The sequence below is a fragment of the Aphelocoma coerulescens genome, chromosome 13, assembly GCF_041296385.1.
Source record: "Aphelocoma coerulescens isolate FSJ_1873_10779 chromosome 13, UR_Acoe_1.0, whole genome shotgun sequence".
In the NCBI taxonomy this organism is placed as follows: Eukaryota; Metazoa; Chordata; class Aves; order Passeriformes; family Corvidae; genus Aphelocoma; species Aphelocoma coerulescens.
Genome location: NC_091027.1, coordinates 1,183,956 through 1,200,699, shown reverse-complemented (window position 1 = coordinate 1,200,699; position 16,744 = coordinate 1,183,956). Strand labels below are relative to the sequence as shown.

Here is a 16,744-nt window from a genome sequence, read left to right as displayed (position 1 = left end):
GGGTCCCACCCTGCTGGCCCCCATGGCGAGGTGCTGGAGTCTCCCTGTGCTGGCAGAACCCCGGCTCTGGAGCGGGGCACCGCTGCTGTCCTGCGCTCCCCAGATCGCTCCAGGTCTGTTGTTCCCCTGGCTCCGGCAGGGGCGGCTCACCAGGGAGGAATGTGTCCTGCTCCCCAGCCAGAACACCCACCTCGGGCTGCCAGGGGAGGAGAAGTTAGGGGTTTTTTTATTTGAATTGGTTTAAAATTCATTTCTCATGTGAAGCTGTATTATCAGTGTTTGCTTTCGAGGGTGGGTGCAGCTTCTGCCCTGTTGTTTGCTCTCCCCATCCCCTCCTCCCATTGCTGGCAGTGCTGACAAACCTCACATCTCGACCAGGGTGTTTCCTACACCTTTTGGAAAATCTCATCATGTTTATTAAGTATATATTTTAGAAAAGGACTTTTAAATGGAATTAAAAATTAGGTTTTAATCTCATTTAGTAGAATCCCAGAATGATTTGGGTTGAAAAGGACCAAGGGATGCAACCTGCTTGATCATATCACTCATATCTGTACGTTTGTAATTTCTGTAAGCTTCAGCCCATTCTCTCACAATTAATACAGTGATTTAGGGTATTTTTGGGGTGCTTTGATTCATTAGAAATTCCCTTTCAGGTCTGATATCCAAGAGCTGGGCTTGCTTTGGGACCTGGGAAGTCTGTTGTACTCTGAGCTCTGTGCATCTCTTTGCCATTCTGTAACCTGTGCCTGGGGAGTTGGACTTGGTTTCCTTTGATGATCAATTATTGAAAATGGTGTAAAAAAGGATTTAAAAAAACCAAACTGATAATTCTGATCAATTTGAAAAATATTGCTTTAATATCTACTACTCAAATCAAGCCAAGTGCTCTGGTTTGCTTCCAGCAGAGAGGCATGAGCGTCGTGGTGGTATTTTTAAAGCTTTATGTGCAAGACATCAGTTGGTGTTGCCAAACTCTGATTTAAATTTATACATCCTGGCTCAGCCTGTTTGTTTAAAAAAAAAGAAAAACTGCCACCAGCACAACAAATTCAGTATCTCTTCCTTATTGCAAATTTTTTGGCAATCTGCACAGAGTAGTTATTGTCTCTTTATCTGATCCAGTGACTAATTCAACATTATTGTTTCAATAATATTATTTCAGGCCAGGTAACACACTCAGGTTACCTCTGTGATGACACAAAACATGGCACGGCTTCCAGTGAGTCACAGCTCCACAGTGTGTGCAAATAAATAACAGGAATGGTGAAAAATAACCCGGATCCTGTATTTTTAGCAGTCCAGTGTGATGCTGGTGACACATGAGGAGCTGGGGGCAGGAAGGGTGGTGGGTGGGAGCCCCAGGATGTGGCTCAGGGGCTGGGCAGGGTGAGCAAGGACCCAGGGAGTTGGTCCTTGACAGCTTTTTGCCCTTTTCCAAGGAGGTGGGAGAGCTCTGGCTGCCCTGATGTTGGAAGGGGACCTTGGGGTGGTCTGGCTGGGGCTGGGGGATGCTCTGCACCCACCCACGGCGCTGGTGGGGCTGTTCTGGTGTGGGCAGCACTGCTCTGCTCCTGCACAGGAGAAGCAGGAGAGCTGGAAGTGGGTCTGAAATGCCGAGGGAGGCTCTGTGGGATGGGGTGGGCACAGCCCCTCTGTGTGGTGGGGTTGGTTCTCTTTAAAGTCAATCCCATTGTCACACTGAGGGCTGAGCCCCGTGGAAGGAGCAGCCTGACTTCCAGGCTGGCATGTTTTAGAGGTGCAGGGAAGGATTGGTCCTACAAGTTCACAGAGCAGGGTATTCCTGCTCACTGAGGAGCTGCCCCTTCCCACTGCAGGTGATTTGAGGGATAATTAATTGATGAGCCCCTGATGTGCCAGGCCATGGGGCAGAGAAACTCCAGCATCACCCTGAGCTCCTTGGCAGGGCTGGGGAGCACCAAATAACCAATTTTGGGCTCCTCTCTGCTTGCTTGTATTTTTAGAATAATTGCTATAAACATTCTTGCCTTTTTTTTTTTTTTTTTTTTTTTTTTAAAAGAACCACAACAGCCATTTATATATTTAACAATATATATTTTTATATATATATAATTTCTAGATCAGTACATTCATCAGTACTTGCTTTTCTTCACAAACAGAAGAACTCTTACAATAGTAGACTTTCTAAAATAAATACTATTAAAATAGAGCTTCAAAATAAATATTCTATACAAAGAAAAAACCTTCTGTGGTAACTTTTCAGGGTGTACATGTGAGGGGCTGGTAAGAGGAGAAGGGACAAATATTTCTCAGGGTGTCTGAGCATGGGAGGGGAAGGGAATACCCAGTGCTGGGAAGGGCGAGGGCTCATCGGTGTGACAAAGCCAGTGCCCAGGGAGCACCAAATCTGGGATCTGCTCCTGGCACCCGGCGGGCACTGGCACAGGGCTGTGGTGACCGTGTGTTTGCCTCTTGGGGCTGCTCTGCTCCCGCTGGGAATGTGGTGTGGCATTGCCAGCACCCTCAGTCCTCTTCTCGATGTCTGCGCTGTCGTGTGGGGCAGAGGGCAAACCCCGGTGTGAACCTGCGGCAGCAATTAGCAGAGCTGCGGCAATCAGCAGTGCAGGTGCCCTGCCATCCTCCTCCTCCTCCGAGCACGGCACCTGTCCCAGGGGGTACCTGCCCTGCTGCCTCCAGGGCCATCCCGCAGCAGCGCCGCGGCCGCAGAGCCAGCGGGGTCTGTGCTCGTTAGCAGCTGTCCCTTCGTTAGCAGGGGCACCGGACCCGCGGGAGGGTGGCAGAGCTGTGGGTTGGGACGTGGTGACACAGCACCGTGCCCGGGGTACATCTCCGGGGTGGCAGGAGACCCAAGTACCTTGAAAGGGAAGGGGGGGATGGAGTTGCTGGGATGGGGAAGAGTGGGAATAACGTCGTTACTGACGGGAGCTGTTCCCTCTGGCAGAGCCCTGGCTCGGGCCAAGCCCGGCCCTTTCCCAGCTCCAGACAGGGCTTAGCACCTTCCTGCCGTGCCAGGGCCGGGAGCTGCTGGAGCAGAGTCCAGTGGCTGTGCCGAGAGCCAGGGGGGGAGGGAGGGTCACTCTGCTACACTGACCACTGCTCTAACACATCCACAATGCTTGACAGGCTCCAGCACAGCATCATCGGCTTACAGGGCTTAGATATTAAAACAAACCAGTGGAGAAATAGTTTACAGCTATGTACAATGAGAGGAAATCCGTCTGGGATTGCTGGGAGTATGTACATGAGTGTAGATTGGCACAGTGGCGACCACTCCAGCGGGGTCTTTGCTTGCGAGGACCATGCAGCCAAGCCTTGGGCTCTGCCAGTGTGGATTTCAGCACAGGTTCCCCAGGAACAGCCAAGGACAGAGGGTCAAAAAGGCAAAGCAGCCGTGGGGGGAGGCCATTTGGACACGTGTGGTCCCAACAGAGGAGAGCAGCAGGTAAATACCTCTCCTGCTGCCTTTTCTAGCTTGCTTGTATCTTAGGAAAATGATTTCTTATTAAATACAATATCTTATACATTCAACCAGCTAGTTTGGGGTTGGTTTTCCTTTTATCTTTTCCCCTCCAATTTGTGCAAGGTAATAAATACAGCTCTGGATCCCCACCTGCTTCCTGGTGCCCACATACAGTTAACATGAGGCTACCCTACAGGAATTGGTATCTGGTAACAGACATTTTACCCTTTTTTCTATGATTCAGCATGTACAAGCTAGCAAATGTTATAAATATAAAAGTTCTTTTTTTTTTTGTTTTAATTTTTTAACTCCCCCATTCAATAAATATCTACAATTCAATTGAGCTAAGCCCCGAGTCATCCAGCTGAGCTGAATTCTGAAACCCAAAGCCACCAGAGTTCCCATCAGGATGCTCCTGCCAATCCCTACCCATGGCTGCATCGCAACCAGGCCAACGGGATTCCTGGAAATGCTACACGAGCTCTGCCTATTGCTTATCTAATTAGAGATGACATTTCACTGTCACTGCTGTGCATTTACAGAGGAAATCTCCTCTAATTAAAAACACCAGGAGAGACTAGGTCAGTTTTCTGCATGCAACAAGTACCTACCTACTCATTAGAGTGTTGCATGTTTGGACCAAGATTCTTGTTTAGCACCTTGTAGTTGTCAAGAGAGAGGGGTTACAGCATCCTTGGGGAAGGTAGAACCAACCCTAGGATGAGTGCACAGACAGAGCCAATATTTGTGTGCTGAAAACCACGGGCACGTTCGTTAACTGCACTCTCTTCCTTCCCCTGGCTTTCCCGTGTGTGTGTTTACACTAAAATAAACATTAAAAGCATTCTTTACATTTAAGAAGACACTTTTGTACAGAAGAGGCAAAAGTCTAACAGCAGCAATAGGGGTGGGGAAACGGGCTGTACTTCGAGCAAATGCCATTCACCCCCAAGACAAAACCAAATCGTAATATTCAATGAGCAAAGAAGAGCTTGTTCCAGGAGAGGAGGTACTGGGTTGAGATCCCTAGAAAAATACACCTATGTGCATCGTACACTTAGGTTTGTGTGACTTCTTAGCAGAGCTCAAGAGGTTTAGGGAAACAAACCCCGCCTGTCTTCGCTTTGTGGTGTGAGTTAAACCCCCTTTGCTCCAGCCTCGGGGGAGCGGGCGCGGGCCTGGGGGAAATGGGATCGGCCACCATCCTCCTGGAGCAGGGCTGTCCTGGTGATGGAAAACTCATATTCCATTGAGTGAAACCTGATGCTGTGGATCAGCTTACAGGCAGGAGGACCCGGTGTTGATACAACGGCCTGAAGGCATCCTGCTGCGATTCCTCCAGGGAGCGGCAGCCCTGCTACCATCTTGCTTTAGAAAGAGAGTCCAAACCAGTGGGGCCGGGTGGGATACGCCCAAAAGGCAAAAGACCCTTCAACAAATGAAATGTAGCTTCACTTCTGGTTCAAAAATCTTTGAGTGACACAGAAAGCTTTTGAGAAACACATACTTTGTGTGCAACCAGCCCTTGGAGTGGTGTGCAGGAGGGAAGGAGGGTGGAGGGAGTTCCCCCGTCCCCTTCAACGCCTGGGAGCGAGCTGGGGTTTGGAAGGAGAGAGGAAACAAGAAGCCCACCCCAAATCCGAATTGAGAGCAGCTTTTTGCAACTGGGAATGGGGATTGGTTGTGAGGCAGTGCCTGCCAAGTGAGCAGTTAATGGTTCCTGTGGTGTGCAGGCCTGGTGAGCAGCCGTCCGTCCAAGCCGGGAGTTTTTCAGCAGCTGTACTTCACAATGTACGTGGGTTTGTAGCCTTCACTCTGCATTATTAACATTCCTCCTTTGGCCCCATTTATTTAAACTGTGACCAGTTCCAAAAACCCTGAATAACCCAAAGTGCTTCAGTTTGTGGAAATAGTTGCTTCTGCTTTCTCCGAAGGCAAGAGGCTAATGCTCTCTTCAGAACACAGGTTATTAAAAAGAGCCAACACCACCCTGCTCCACAGAACATCCTCCCTCTCCATCCTCCCAAACTATTAGAAGGGCTTTTCTGCCCCTTTGCTCTCGGGCAATGCCTTGCAAATGACACTGTTTGTGTTTTTGCATCTGCATCCGGGCCGGCTCACTTGGTCGTAACATCTCTGGGACAGCTTGACGCAGCCGGTGGCTGGCAGGTAGCAGAGCAGGCAGGGCAGCACCAGAGACAGGGCGCTCATGAAGGACCAGCGGGCGCAGCAGTTGGAGTGGGAGCAGGAGCAGGGGTGGTCGGCACACGTGCCCTCATCGTCCTCGTTGGTGCAGTGGTAGAAGACGCCCTTGACCAGGCACATGCAGGTGGAGTAGTTGACCAGGTTCTGCGCCGAGCAGAGACACTCCTGGTTGCACACCCAGCACGACGGCAGAGTCCGGGGCAGGGCACACTCCTTGCACTTGCATTTCCCACAGGCCTCGCACAGCAGGAAGTGCTTGTCCAGCTCCTGGGACACGGCGCCCTTCAGGTCCAGGGGCTTGCAGTTGATCACCTTGGGCTGGATGCGAACGGCGCGGGGGGAGGATTGCTCTGCCACGGGCACCGGGGCCATGTGGTCCAGGAGCCTTTGGTCTGAGGATGTGCTGCTGCTGCTGCTGATGGAGCTGGGGCGCCCGCTGAAGGAGATCCAGGGGTGGGTGACATCCTGCTCGCAGCGCTGCGGGTGCTGCTGGCTGCTCAAGCCCAGTTCGTGGGGGGCTCGGGGACGCTTCTGGGCTGGTGGCTGGGAGGCGCTGGGGTTGTCGGTGTAGTCGTTCTCGATGTGGGTGGTCTTCATCTGGTCGATGGGCAGGATGGTGAGCGGGTGCTGCAGCCGCCCGTAGGGGATCCGACTGTCCAGCAAGGGCTGCACCATCACAGAGTTGGGGACAACGGTGATGTTGTGGGGAATCCGGGGCTCCATTGAGAAAGCAGTCTGACTACTGGGGCAAAATCTGTGCTTAAGTGTCCTGGGGGAAGGGAAGGAGAAAGAACAGGGGTGGGGGAGAGAGAGAGAGGGCATCGTTATTGAGGTATCCTGCAAGCCCAGCCCAACAGGGCTCCTTACTGAGGCTGGCTATTATGCTGAAGGTCTTATAAGATAAACTTCTGTCCAAGGGTGGCAGAACACTCAGGTACAAAGTGCCTCACTCCTCCTTTGCTACCGTGTCCCTCTCCCTGACCTTGGCCATCTACAGCTCCTCCAGTCCTGGGGGGGCTGCAGTCACTGCAGGCTCCTGAAGAGCCACTCATGGTTTTACTGAGTGAAGGTACATCCTGGGGCTGTGGTGCATATTCACATGTGGTTTTGTCAGCAAACTGCCTGAAATGACCCATCTAAACTTTGGAGGCTTTTCCCAATTGATCCCAATTCCTAAAAAGCCTGATGCAGGATTGTGGCTTGTGGAAGCACTGGCCCAGTACAAAGGTGCTTCTGAGTGCGGGGCTGAGCACCTGTCCTTGCTAACCAAGGATCTGCCTGTGGGAGGATGCCTTGATTTTGGTGTGGAAGCATCCCCTCTCCATGGGGAGCTGCTGGTTCCAAAGGCTCCTTTATCCCTCCCGTGGGAGCTGGAAGTGCTTGCTCAGCACCTTGTCTGGTGGCAAACCAGGGTGGGAGCCAAGGGATGCAGCTCCCAGGAGAGCACCCATGTGGCTCAGGCTGGATCCATCACCTCACACAGGTAATGAGACACTCGTGCAGCCCACTAAGTGCACTAATATTTAGCTGAAGTGCTGTTTACCAGCCGCTCTGGCTGAGCCGTCATTGCCGCAGTTTCTAATTTCATTGAAAGAGTGCAATTTATCCTGGAGTCAATCCAAAGATTCAGCAGTGGCGTAGGACAAGAAACCACAGGAAGTAACTAAACTTAAATCAAAGAACGGAAACGACTCAGTTCAAATTTAGAAAGTGCACATTGTTTTCTAGTAGATGTGCCATTTCCTCACGGGGTGACCTTTATTCATAAATAATATAATGCTGGAGATCAGTTGAAAGAAGGGGCGAGTAAAGCTTTGGTCCAGGAGGGGAAAAGCGGCTGGTATCAAGAAAAAGGAAGTAGTGAACAGCTTAAGGCATTGCCAGTTGTTTGTGTTCAACAAACAAATTAACCTTCTCCAACGGCGTGAAAGATTTGGACTTGGCAGCGCTGGTTTAACAGCTGGACTCGATGATCCTAAAGGTCTTTTCCAACCTAAATGATTCTGTGATTCTATGACTTTAACATCACAGCAGTGGGAAAAAGTCAGGAAAAAACTGCATCCAACTACAACCAAATAATGCACGAGAAGTGTGTGTGTAAATGTGTGTGCACTTCTGCAAGAGCACACCTCCCCCTAAAATTAACACAGCACCTCAAAAATCAGAGCATGAACTGATTCTGCACTTTTGGAAGGAGAAGGGGAAGCCCATTTTTACTCCCTGAAAAATGCCACCAGAGTCCACTCTTATAATTGTAAATCGTTGCTTTGATGGATCATTTGGCATTTGGGGTTGGAAATGTGCCAGTTCCCCCGGGATCAGGAGGAGGGAGGGAGGGTGTGGGCAGGATGGCACATGCCGGGTCCAGCACCACGTCTGGCCTGCCGGGCCCCCTTTGTCCCCTGCACCCCACCAGCAGGAAGAAATGCTTTACTAGCAGTAATGATGATTATTGTCATGCAGCCCTTATGCTGCTTCTCTTCCCCAGCTAAAATTCTCTGCTGGGCCTTAGCCATTCATTTGGAATTTTTTTTTATTTCATTATTCATAGCTCGTTGACATCCTGACTGGAGGAACAAGAGAGTTTATAAAGCATCTATTCCTAGTTACTGTATGTAAAAAACAAAGAGAAGCAATGATTCTGACAACTGTGGGGCATGCAGAGGGAAAAGAACTTGATTTTCTTTTGTGCATCAGAATCCAGTGTCATGATATAAAAAGTATTTGCTTCAAGTCAGAGTTTAGCAAAATCATCAGTTCTGTATCGGCTGTGTGTTACACTTGCAAGGAGACTTTGATTCCACTGGGTTTTTTTGGGGTTGTTTTTTTTTAAGGAGAGAGATGCAGCTGTTTTGGTTGCCAAGAGTAAGTGCAGCAGAGCTGATCTTAGATGGAAGGTAGCTGGAGGAAATGGTGGCAGCGCTGCAGGGTGTTACCAGCCTGGCTGCTCCTCCTCGGCCCTGCCAGCACTGCCCTCGTGGCCTCTCCAGGGCTCTCTGCTCACTCCCACTTGTTACCAGCTCTCAGAAATCTGCTTCATTTACCGGGTTTCCACTGGATCCATGGGGCACCATTTATTTTAAGGTGCCAGCACGGCTGTGGAACAGAGCTGCTCAGCCTGGGCAGTGCCCTGGTGCTGCCTGTCCCCAGCACGGCACCTCTGCCCCAGGATGGCACATCCAGGCTGTTCTGCATCGCTGGTGGCACCGTGTGAGAGCCTCTGGAGACGGCACTTGGGCTTTAGATTAACTCTGCAGTGGCCCAGTCTGCCACGGCGCAGGGCCAGTGATGCCATCGCACGGGAGTGGTGTCAGCAGATCAGTTTGGGGAAGGATTAGAGCCAGGCTGCTCCTGAAACACCCAACCCCCCGTGCACAGACGGGGCCTCATGCAGGCAGGTGTTAAAGATGGCTTATCTGAGATAATGCTAATCAAGATTTCAGTTAATTACCACAGAAAGGAGATGGACCCTGGGCTAAACACCACACTTCAGGAGAGTTAATGATGGAAGTTTTCATCCTCTTTTTTCCCTGTAATACAGTTTCAAATTGTCTTTTTAATAGACAAATTATTTCTGCAAGACAAGGGGAAGGGAAGCTTCCCAAGACAAGGTGAACTCAGACCCTGCAGCTATCTGGGCACAGGATCTACTTGGATAAAACCTCTGGAGGGAAAACAGCCAAGTAAGACCCAGCTCTCCCAGTTCCCAGACCCCTGCTCTGGACACAATATCTCTCTGGCTGAAGATCACCTTTAAACCACCAAAGATGTGCAGCCTGACAGGTTTTGGTGCTTGGACATATGGTCCTTCACCTTCTGCCCTGCCCTCTCTCTCCTGAGCAGAGGGTTTCCACAGTTGACTGCTCTTCCCTTTCTTGCCACTCTTAACAGACAAATATTTCTGATACTTATGGAATTTTCCAAGGACCATGACCACATTGCTGCTGCTGGCCTTGTCACCAGAAGTTCCAGCAGTGCAGCGAGATCGCTGGTGACAGATCCAGGTCAAACACCTCGAGTGCTGAACTCAGAGTGAGCTGGGTGCTGTTCATCCTGCCAGGAGGCTCCTCTCCCCATGGATGACAACCATGGCAGTATTTCATGGTGGAGTTGCTCCAGTTTTTGTCATTGTGCTGTGAGCACCTTCCCCTCAGCTGCTTGTGCTCCATGTCTGTATCCCAGGGGAGGTTTCAGGGAGGGGCCCTGGGCAGCTCTGTGGGCACAGAGTGCCCCACCTGTGCTGGCAAAGAGGAATCCAGTCGAGTCCTCAGGTTAAGGATTTGTGCTGGAGCAGAAGGATATCAAGAAGGCAGACTGCTCCTGTGGAGTGTCACAGGCTGAGATGTGCCTGCCTGGATACCTGGTGGGTCCCTGTGACTTCCCTGGGTCATCCTCCAAGACACGACAACCTGACCTTTGCTGGTTGATGTGTACCCAGAGGCAGGGCAGCATTTCCTTCACCTCCCCCCCAAAACCCACCACACACGTGGGGTGCTTGCTGGCAAGGATAACATTGCCTTGAGCACCAACACTGGTATCCTATAAACTGCATTTATAAAGCTTATCCCAACCAGATCCCAAATCAAAATGAATGTTTGGGGTAACCTGGAAAAACTTTAGACCTTGAAAGATGACGAGAGCTGAGGGATGTAACCTTTGTTGTCCACTGCACTGATCCTGACTGTAAATGGCATTTCAATTGAGGAAAAAAAAACATACAGCACACAAAATTAATTAATTTTTGATCATAGGTAATTACAGATATATTACAGCATTAACACAGGCACAAATGCACTGGTTGCAACTGTACAGATAATTTTCTTAAAGTAGACAACAGGAAGAAAAATTCACAACCATGTTCTTACATAGGGAGTTTTTCATTCTTTAGAGGCAAACAATGAAGTTCTTTTCAAGGCAGACGTGTCAGCAAACTCCCATGTAGAGAAAAATTTCTCTTCCCCCATGACTGTACAGTCACTCACCACATACAATTTTCAAGGCAAAATATACTTCCTTCCAAGGGAGTAAAATTGGACTCAAAAGTCAAGTTCATACACGTGTTGCAGTGTTTGTTCCTTCTCTTCATCAAGATATGGCCAATTTAAAATTACTGTTGTACTGGGTAATTGCAAGTCCTAGAGTTGTAGGAAACCAACTGTTATTGTAGAGTTTTGGCATTATTGCTGACCCAGAAGTTTTGTAGGATTTTGAAATCAGATGAAATTAAAACAAAAGGCACTTTATGTTTTAATAGGATTTTGGACTTGCCTACATGATTTTAGAGAAAGCTACATTCTTGTAGGCAATTCCATGTGAAAGTCACATAAACCCTCAGGAAAGCTCATTCTCATTAATATCTTCAGAGCAAGTTTTGAAATAATAAGGTTCCAGTATCTTTATTTTCAGAGTTCAGTTGGACAAAAATCTTCCAGTTACTGAAAAACAAAATGGATCCTGACTTAAACAGGCAGCGAGTGCAGAAATACATAATATCCATAACTGTCAGAGTCACCCATTGGTTAATAACCTTAATAAGTTCTTTCTCACATGTTTAACAACATTCAAGATGTTTGTGGTAATACAAGAATAATGTGAACAAGGGACTTAAGTCCAGAGGTGGGTCCCATGTGGACGCAATCCTGGGCAACCTGAGACTGACACATCCCCAGTGCAGTCAGCAGGAAAATGGGAAAAGCTTCCACGAGCTCCTCCTCTGCAGCACCAGGAGCAAGGTCCCACAGTTTTGCCCAACCCTTTGTGGACACAAGATGCTGCCATGGAAATGTTTAAAGGGAACCTCCAATGTCACAGAAAACCAAAAAGCCCCAGATGTGCCCTTGGGGTGTGTTTGCTGAGAGAGACCCCTGGGGCGGGCAGGGAGGTGATGCAGCCACCAAACCCTTCTGTGCTTTGTCAGCTGCGTGCACCAGATCAGGGGCCACTTCATCTCTTTCTAATTAATTACACCTTAATTACACCTCATGAGCAGCCTGTCCCTTCTGTTGTGTCTGACAGCACCAGTGGCAGGAAAAGCTGTTTGCCTCAGCAAACCAAGATTTCTCCTGGGGTTGGTGGCACTGGATTGTCCTCTCCATGTCCTGTGACATCACTGGTGGCTCCTTTCTGCAGCCTGGACTGGGCCCTGTAACATCAGGGAGCTGCTGGACCTGCCAGTGTTACTGTGCTGCCCTTTGCCAGGGGCTGCTGGCCAGCTCTAGGACCATTATATATATAATATATCTCATAAATTAAAGTGGTTATAGGTTATATATAAATTATAGTGGTGCTGAGGGCATGGAGAGCACTGGTGCACAAAAGGTACCTTCTTAGCACAGAACTGTTAAGGTTGGAAAAGACCTTTAAGATCATCAAGTCCAACCATAAACAGAATAAAGTGAATTTGGTATTTCAACATGAATTTTCAATCACAGGTCTCCAAGAATTTTCCAACTACTGAAGCATCACAAGCTTTTGTGAAGAAAGGATGGAGAAATTGCCATGGATTGATGAAAGGCTGAGCCCTGCGCTGGGATGGGGTAAGACCTGAGCTGCTCCTCTGGGGATCTGCTTTGGGTCAGACCAGACAGCTCTGAATCTTGGCACCTACAGAGGGATCACACCTTCTCTTTATTACTGAGATTGGACCTGGATTAAATTTTAGGAAGGAATTGTTCCCTGGGAGGGTGGGGAGGCCCTGGCACAGAGTGCCCAGAGCAGCTGGGGCTGCCCCTGGATCCCTGGCAGTGCCCAAGGCCAGGCTGGACATTGGGGCTGGAGCAGTCTGGGACAGTGGGAGGTGTCCCTGCCATGGCAGGGGTGGCACTGGATGGGCTTTAAGGTCCCTTCCATCCCAAACCATTCTATGAGTCCATTATCAATGCAAAAGCTGAATTAGTCTCTGAAGAGTTGTGACAGTCACTCATTAACACTGACACAGAGGCAGCAATAGTTGCAGTAAATGCACTGCAGAAATTGGTTTATTTTCTTTGCTGTATAGGACACACGAATTTCTGAAAATACAGTGCAGGAAGCAGAAAACGAGAAAAGCACTAGAATATTTAGTCTTAATACAAGAAATGATCATAATGGAAAGCAATACACTTCGAAGCAGTATCCTGCCAGGGTGGGCAGATACATTTCAAGGCCTGTGCAAGGCAAGACAGCTCAGAATCGATGGTAACCAGTGCAAAATCCGATCTGTCACGGCCAGTCTGTCTCCTCTGGTGGCTTGGTTAAAGAGCTCCTCTAACAGCGTTGGGCAGAGCTGCACCTGAGCCTTGGGCAGGGCAGGGGGCTGAGGGACAGGACAGGGGGCTGAGGGGACAGGACAGGGCAGGGACGCTCAGGGGACAGGACAGGGCTCACTCCCACCCAAGTGATCAATAAAGGATTTGCTCCCTGAAGCCCAGCAGAGGAGGAGCTGGAGATAAGGGAACAAATTCTGCCCCTGCCTTTGTCTGGGATTAAGGACATCCTCTTGTCCAGGCCTGCCAGCAGTGACAAGGGACACGCTGCTCCCGGCGCAAGCCAAAGGGTTCAATTAAAGCTTTTAATGAGGAAGACTACACTTGGAGGTGGTTAAAGGAGACCTTGCAGCAAGCACATGTTTTTAATGTGGGATTAAGAATAATTCATAAGGTTGGAGTTCATTAAGACTGAGGTAGGCTGTTTGGATTTTGAGTTGAGCTGTAAATGCTTCAAAAAAAGGAAAAAAAATGCCTTTTTTCCCCTGAAGTGTGTATTAATATTGACAAAATATTGATTCATTCATTGTTCATGCTTTTTGTTCCCCTCCTTAGCAGCCTTACCTAGCTAAGGGCAGCTAGAATCTTCTCTACAAGTAATAAGGGAGGAAAAAAATTAGAAAGCTTATTAGGGAAACCTGCCATTTTTAAAACGAGACACTAAATTCTTGCCAGAGTGTGGAAATTCAGGAGCTGGGAAATGAGACCTGTAGACTTCTAAGAAGCTGTCTCTGTCCAGCTAAAGTCTGTTCCTATGGTGCGAGTGAATAAAGCACATTTTGGCCCACTAGCATTCAGATCTCTGGGGACTCGAATTTCTCAGTCAAAGCCTTTTACTGGACAAAAACATTTATTTTAAGGGAAGAAAACTAAGCTCAGATATGATCTATTAAGCTAATGGTACTAAATGATAACCTATTTAGAAGGGTTTTAGATTTTTCTTGAGGAAATCTATTGTATTGCATTTAAAAAGGATAAAAAACAGCACTTGTGCAACTGTTTGCCTATAAAAACACAGTTTTTACTACTGGGCTGAAACTGGAAAGTTGTATAGCAATATGATGAATGAATTCCTTTCTTTCACATTTAATTTTACGAAAACTGTCAGAACTGGTTATTAATTATTGCTGTAGTGTTGTAAGGGATGTGAATTTTATTTCACCAAAGTCTGATAGCAGAATTTTTTTTTGGAGGGGGGGGTAGGAATTGCTTTCTGAGATGTTGCACTTCCCAGTATGATTTGGGAATTAGTCATGATTCCAAGAAAACAGCTTTTGTTTTGCTGTTTCAGGAGAACAAATAATTTCTCCCCTGCACATACCTCATGGAGAATTTCAAAAGGACTGCAGTATTCAGAAATGGTCCTTTTAATTTTATAATCCCAATATAGAGTCCCTTCCAGCAAGGGAAAACACAGTAGCCCATGGAAAAGGGCACATTTATCAACGAGACATCCCCAGTGGGGTTCCAATAACTGAGAGCAACCCCTCCTCCTGCTATCATTCATTTTTATATGGACAAGGGGGAAGCCAGTCATCAGGATCATTGTGATTCCGTGCACAAATTGGAGCTTTATTCTTTAACCCAAAATAAAGGCAGAGAGGGGAAGCTTTAATATTGGGAAAGCTGCACTTCTCTTTAGCCAATTAAACAGCAATTCCTTGCCATACTGTCCCCTTGGCATGGTATGGAGAAAAGGCATCAGCTGGAGAAGTTTTAAGGAATCTAGAACGTGCCTTTTCCACTCTGGATAATGCAGGGGTGCTTTTTCTTTTCTCTTTCTTTCTCTCCTTCATTTTTTAAAGAAAAACTTGGGACTATAAAAGACTTAAATGAAGAAATCAGACCCTTGGTAACTGGAGGTAAAAGAGGGAAGCCTTTTCCCCCCGTGATATTCCTTTGCACTGCCATTTCCAAGCTCTGCATTCCCAGTCCTGCTTTCCTCTAAGACCTTTGTGTCTTTTATGTGCCCCTTTCTGCTTTTTCCATTCCCCTCCTGATAATGAATTTTCAGAACATGTCGTCTCCAGGCTTGTCTTTCTCCTGTGACGCCAGGACTGGTACCAGAAAATAAAATCCTGGCTTATCTTTGCTACGCAGTTGGTAGAGAGGAGCAGCCAGCACAGGTTTTTCCTCCATATATAAAATATTTCATATATCAGATGAAGTTATTCCAGGTACACATTTTTATTACTCATCTAGCTTTTAAAATACATCATCCATCCGGATTTAAAACAAGTGTACAGCAAGACAGAGAAGAGAACACTGATGGAATAAGGCACTGAGGCCAAAAAAATGAAAAAAAGACTTGTATGAAATAAAATGCTGAAGAGCAAGGGTCATGCAGGAAGGGTCTGACACACGAGTGGCTGATTTCTGAAGTGTCCTATTATGGAGACAGCTAAAAACTACTTGACACTCACAAGACAGGGCTTTGGAAAAGAGAGGAAACGAGGATAATCCATTCCCAAGCAAGAAATACCCAATTCTGACTTGTCAGCCCAGGTGACCATGTATTTATGCTCCTTTTTGGGGATGGAAGAAGGGATGAAGGAGAAGACATCCCATCAGCAGAAAAAAGCGCCTTATTCTGCTGTAAAAGCCTGCAAACAAACCCGACCCAAGTGTGCTGAAACCTGCCTGCCATATATGTACAGCAAATGCAGATGTTGATGGGAGAACGCAGAAAAGAGGTATAAATCAGAGACGCAGGGACACAAATGGAAATTCTGCAAGAAACAGGATATTTCTCCAGAATGCCAAGTCTCCTTCAGGCTGGGAAGCACCAGGCAGCTCTCCCCTGTATATAATTATAGCTAATCACTGTTAGAAAAGTCATAGCCAGAAATATGCTCAGGATCAGTGATCTGTAAGGAGCAGCCGAACACATCTAGAACGAGCGCAGGATTTTCCCTCGGGGAGCAGGCTTGGCTTTTTCTACTTAAAACATTTAACAATTGCTCGCAAGCGCCGATCTCGTACTTACTTTAAATAATTCAGCTAAGACCATCTCTCCATAGGCGAGTTAATCCCAAATGCGAGGCGGACGAGGGGGCCGGACCTGGGAGAATCCTGGCAGGAGCGGCTGGAGCTGCGGGCAGGGACCTGCGAGCGCGGCGCTGTCAGCGGCGGCCGCGGCGCTGCACCCGCCTGCCTGGGAAAATGGCTATTTTATGAATGGGAGGGCAGCGGCCGCTCCTGCGCATGCGCGGCCGCCCGACTCTATGAATGGGTGGGCACCGCGGCGGCACCGCGCATGCTCCGCTGCCTTTTATGAATGGGGGCTGGAGGGGAGCGCGGATGCGGCTCCCGGGGTTTCCCCCCCCCCCCCCCCCTTTTTTTTTTTTTTTATGAATGAAGGGCAGCGGCAGCTGCGCATGCACCGCGCCCCCCGCCCGGGGCTGGAGGTAACGGCGGGGGTGGGGGGCACCGCGCTCCCGACCGCCGGGGGGGCACCGCCGAGCCCCTCCTTTGCGGGCCCGATCCCGGGGAGCAGCCGGGGGGTGCCCCCGGCCCCTCGGGCATCCCCAGCCGCCCCCCCGGGCGGCCGCATCCCGCCAGGAGCGGGGCCAGGGGCGGCAGCGCGGGGAGCGCTTCTCGCCGGGAGTGGGGGCGGGGGGACAGGGGCACGTTCGGCTGGAGGTTCTGGCGATCCCCGGTTTTGGGGTGTGTGAGCATGAACGAAAGGATGGTTCTCCTTTAGCGCCCGGCTTCGTTTCCCGGTGCTGAGAGCTACGGCTCGCTCCTTTCACTGCAGCATCGTCACACACCCGTGTCCGTCCCCTGTGCCTGGAGGCTCGTGGCAGTATCTGGGTGAAAATGCGAGCACAAA

General features: G+C 48.9%; 1 protein-coding gene across 1 annotated transcript; it reads right to left on the bottom strand.

Moving 5' to 3' along the window:
• Positions 1 to 3,052: 3,052 nt before the first annotated feature.
• Positions 3,053 to 16,002, bottom strand: SPRY4 (sprouty RTK signaling antagonist 4). The gene is made up of 2 exons (XM_069028673.1): positions 15,899 to 16,002; positions 3,053 to 6,437 (listed from the first exon to the last, which is right to left on the bottom strand). The coding sequence occupies exon 2, from the start codon at positions 6,389 to 6,391 to the stop codon at positions 5,495 to 5,497; it is 897 nt and encodes a 298-aa protein (XP_068884774.1). The 5' UTR covers positions 6,392 to 6,437; positions 15,899 to 16,002; the 3' UTR covers positions 3,053 to 5,494.
• Between the last annotated feature and the right edge of the window lie 742 nt (positions 16,003 to 16,744).